The 4164-nt window shown below is 46.0% G+C and overlaps 1 protein-coding gene across 1 annotated transcript; it reads left to right on the plus strand.

Annotated features, from left to right (window-relative positions):
- Positions 1–702: 702 nt before the first annotated feature.
- Positions 703–2912, plus strand: LOC144711592 (putative xyloglucan endotransglucosylase/hydrolase protein 30). Its single transcript, XM_078585567.1, has 4 exons — positions 703–1159; positions 1253–1353; positions 1462–1670; positions 2220–2912. The coding sequence occupies exons 1-4, from the start codon at positions 943–945 to the stop codon at positions 2710–2712; spliced, it is 1020 nt and encodes a 339-aa protein (XP_078441693.1). The 5' UTR covers positions 703–942; the 3' UTR covers positions 2713–2912.
- The last annotated feature ends 1252 nt before the right edge of the window (positions 2913–4164 follow it).

Consider the following 4164-nt stretch of genomic DNA (forward strand, 5'->3'; position numbering starts at 1 on the left):
AGGAGAAGAGGAAAGAGATAGAATTTCTCCATATCTATTCTATCTATGATCTATCTATTTATCTATCTGTCTGTCTGTCTATCTGTCTATCTGTCTATCTATCTATTTATCTATCTATCTGTCTGTGTATCTGTCTATCTATATATCTATCTATCTATCTATTTACCTATCTGTCTATCTATCTATTTATCTATCTATCTGTCTGTCTATCTTTCTGTCTATCTGGCTATCTATCTATCTATCTATCTATATATCTATCTATCTATCTATCTATCTATCTATCTATCTATCTATCTATCTATCTATCTATCTATCTATCTATCTATCTATCTATCTATCTATATGTCTTTCTATCTATCTCTCTGCGTTGACATTCAAAGATCGAGATGCCACGGTGGCGCGGAGGTGGCGATCATGCCGCGTTATCTGAGCGCCTGGGAAAGGAATAGTGAGGAGGAGAGGAGAGAGAGATAGAATTCTCGACAATAATAGCCTCAATAGTGGCTAAAAACCACGAAAGACCCACGTAATCAATGGGCTACGGCGGCGTACACGGGAAAAAGAAATGTTAGCGGTTGACACTAAACGGATGGAAAGAGCAAACCAAACACGAGAGGGTTCCTGGACGGTCAGTGCAGGGTATTTCCGTCTTTTCAGTTTCCCACCACTTCCTCTTCTGCGATCGCCCTTCCTCGTCCGCGTCTTTCTTCCACGCTCCACAACTTCCTCTCTCTCTCTCTCTATCTCAATCTCCCTGTCTTTCTCTCTCTTTCTCTCTCTCTCTCTATCTCAATCTCTCGTTCTCTCTCTTTATCTCTCTCTCTCTATTCCCTTCTCTTCGGTCTTCTATCGTCGCCATCATCGTCGACGCTTCGCCTTTCACTTGTAGCGGCTATAATTCTCGGCGGTGGAAGAGATTGCTTCTTCCGAAAGGAAGCAGAGATGGGCGAGGGGAGACGGACACGTACCCCACCTCGGCTCCTCGCGGCGGCGTTTGTCTTCGCCGCGGCGGCGTTGCACCAATTTTTCCCGGCGGCGGCGTTTTCAGAGCTAGAGACGCTGCGCTTCGAGGAAGGCTATTCCAATCTCTTTGGCGGGAGCAATCTCCAGCGCTTCGATGACGATCGAACGGTCCGCCTCGTTCTAGATCGCCACACAGGTGAACTATCGAGTCCTCCGCCTTCTCGTTCTATAGCGACGACCTCCTACGCCTCTTAATCTTCTTCTTCCTCCTCTTTTTCTATGCGTATAGGGTCGGGTTTTATATCGTCGGACCTCTACGATCACGGGTTCTTCAGCGCTAAGATTAAGCTCCCTTCGAATTACACCGCCGGCGTCGTCGTCGCTTTCTACGTAAGGATTTGAGTTTTCTCGTCTTATTTTCCTCTTTAGTTTTAATAGAGAGAGCTCTCTGGTTGGGTTTTTGAATTGAGATGATGGGTTGTTTGGGGGTGCATGTAGACGTCGAACGGGGATATTTTCAAGAGGAACCACGACGAGCTGGACTTTGAGTTTCTGGGCTGCGCGAGAAGCGGGAGTTGGAAGCTGCAGACCAATATCTACGGCAATGGTTCCACCCAGCGCGGCCGCGAGGAGCGATATCTCCTCCCCTTTGACCCCAGCCTCGAGGCCCACCGTTACTCCATCTTTTGGTCTCCGGATACCATCATGTAACTACTCCTCCTCCTTCATCGTACTAGTCATCTAATCATCATCCTCATCATATTGATTACTCGTTCTTCTTCAAATTCATCATCATCATCATCATCCTTATCCAATGTTTATTATTCATCTTATTCTCCTCCTTCGTAAAGTACCGTCGTCATCGTCATATTATTTTCTTCATCAAAACAAACTCATTCGACGTCTTGTTTATCATCAACATCATGATTACCGTCATCGCTTTCTTCTTCAGAATCTTGATCATTATCGTCTTAATTTTCTGTTAAACTCTATCCTCTCCTAAATCGAGAGCATCACCATCGCTTTTATTTTCTGTTACGATAGCGATCCACTTCTCCATCATCGTCTTTCCCGCTGCTAATTATCATCATCATCTACTTTTGCGACATCAAGTCCTCGACCGTGATCTTATTATTCTCTCTATTCATGGTGATGATGATGATGGATGATAACCATGATCAAGACCATCGTCGTATCCATCTTCTTGGCGAGACTTGCTTGACCTTTTGCGCTCTCTATTGGCGGTGTTTGGGCAGCTTCTACGTGGACGAGACGCCGATAAGAGAGGTGCGGCGGAGCGCGGCCATGGGCGGGGAGTACCCGTCCAAGCCCATGGCCCTGTACGCGACCATTTGGGACGGCTCTTCCTGGGCCACCAGCGGCGGCCGATACGCCGTCGACTACAAGTTCGCGCCGTTCGTGTCCGAATTCTCCGAGCTCGTCCTCGCCGGCTGCCGCGTCGACCCGATCGAGATGGTGCCCGGCGCCCGCGACCGCTGCGCCGCCGCCGAGGCCGCGCTTCTCGCCGCCGACTACGCCGCCGTCTCCGCCGCGGGCCGGCGCGCCATGGCCCGATTCAGAGAGAAGAACATCGTCTACTCCGCCTGCTACGACTCTCTCCGCTACCCCGTCCCCCTCCCCGACTGCGACTTCGTCCCCGCCGAGAAGGACAGGCTCGACGAGACCGGCCACCTCAAGCGCGCCCTCCGCCGCCGCCGCCGCCGCCGTCCCTCCCGCGGCGACATTTAATCGCCGACCCTTTACAAATAATAGCACGTATACTCCCCCTTCCATCGCGCGATATCCGTATCCTCGTTCCTTGTCCTCTTTCGTATCCTCGGCTTCTTCCCCGACATAATCCCCCGTCTCCAGATTTGAAAGGGCCTCCTCTCGGAGATACGACGCGTTCTTCGTTTCAAGGATTGGGTTGAGAAATCGCCTTCGTTCTTCGACTTGTTGTTCCGCGAGATGAAGATTCTCCTCTCAACTGGCTCCCTCTCTTTGTCTTACATCACGTCCTTCTCATGACGATTGGCTGGGGCCCTTATCGAGGCTTAACTTTGCGCAAAAACCCAGACGAAATTGAAGTTGGCATGGAGCTTACGTAAGGCTGGGGAGAGATTTTTCTTCTTGGATCTTGTTGATATGTAGCTTTCCGGGGCACCCTTAAATCACTAATCTTCGGACAGGAGAAAGTGAAAGAACATTAATTCAGCCACTCGTGGGCTGCACCTCCTTTTCGTGGGGTTAGATAATTTTATTCATAATAATATTAATAATTTAGGTGCATTATCTACATGATACTTGAGCATTCATTATGTCGAGGAAACAGGAGTCTACAACTTTAAGGAGGATAATTACTCCGATTTTGTTAATTTCCTATATCTCACACTTTGTTTTTATGCTGACATTTGTTTACATCAAAATCTAATCTAACTCTATTGATAACACGCATTCATGATTTCATACAAACCTTATAAAAATACAATTTGATATTTATAAAGGTTATGTTAAGGAAGCACGGTCCAGGACGGAGGAGTGGGGTGGGTGACAGTGAGGATAATAACAAGGAACACTTTCTAGCTGACACTTACATATTATGTAGAGGAAATTGCGAGTACTACTTTATTGTGGACCGTTCACATTTTGCTGATTCCCTTCCACTCTTCTCATTGTGTTATGGTTTTATAATTCACTATTATAAATTCGACCAGTTATAGAATATTTGAGGCTTAGTCAGGTCAAATTTAATGCATGCCATCATTCTTATTATCCTTTATTATGCATTATTTGGATTTCTCTCGAAGTCCTCATGATGCGCAATTTATTTGATCCTTAATGGTTTAAATCTAATCTGTATTTACGATTTTTTTATTTATGAAAAATGAACTGGGATCTGGGTCTGAAGAAGAAACTCATGAGCTAAACTTGGAGGGGAGTCTGATAGAATTAATGGGCCAAACACGTTGGAGCCTGAACTGTTCAAGTCCATAAGAGCGTACTTGAGATTTTGGATGTTTCTTATGCATGATAACGATCAGTTGGATAGTACATGATTAACCTGTTGAACCGTTCATGATCAATCAGATTAACCAAACAACAATTGAGTGATTGGATTGCAGGGATTGATCTGGATCAATTGATATATCAAGACCATCTGGCAATTAAGAACTTATCATATAATCATGAGATTTCTTCAGA

The sequence above is a fragment of the Wolffia australiana genome, chromosome 14, assembly GCF_029677425.1.
Source record: "Wolffia australiana isolate 7733 chromosome 14, ASM2967742v1".
Classification (NCBI taxonomy): Eukaryota; Viridiplantae; Streptophyta; class Magnoliopsida; order Alismatales; family Araceae; genus Wolffia; species Wolffia australiana.

What these genes read in the sequence shown, in the direction of transcription:
- LOC144711592 (XM_078585567.1), top strand. Translation starts at nt 943, where the DNA reads ATGGGCGAGGGGAGACGGACACGTACCCCACCTCGGCTCCTCGCGGCG. An exon ending in GCGTCGTCGTCGCTTTCTAC is followed by an intron (nt 1,354 to 1,461) that starts GTAAGGATTTGA and finishes GGGTGCATGTAG; the next exon opens with ACGTCGAACGGGGATATTTT. An exon ending in TGGTCTCCGGATACCATCAT is followed by an intron (nt 1,671 to 2,219) that starts GTAACTACTCCT and finishes GTGTTTGGGCAG; the next exon opens with CTTCTACGTGGACGAGACGC.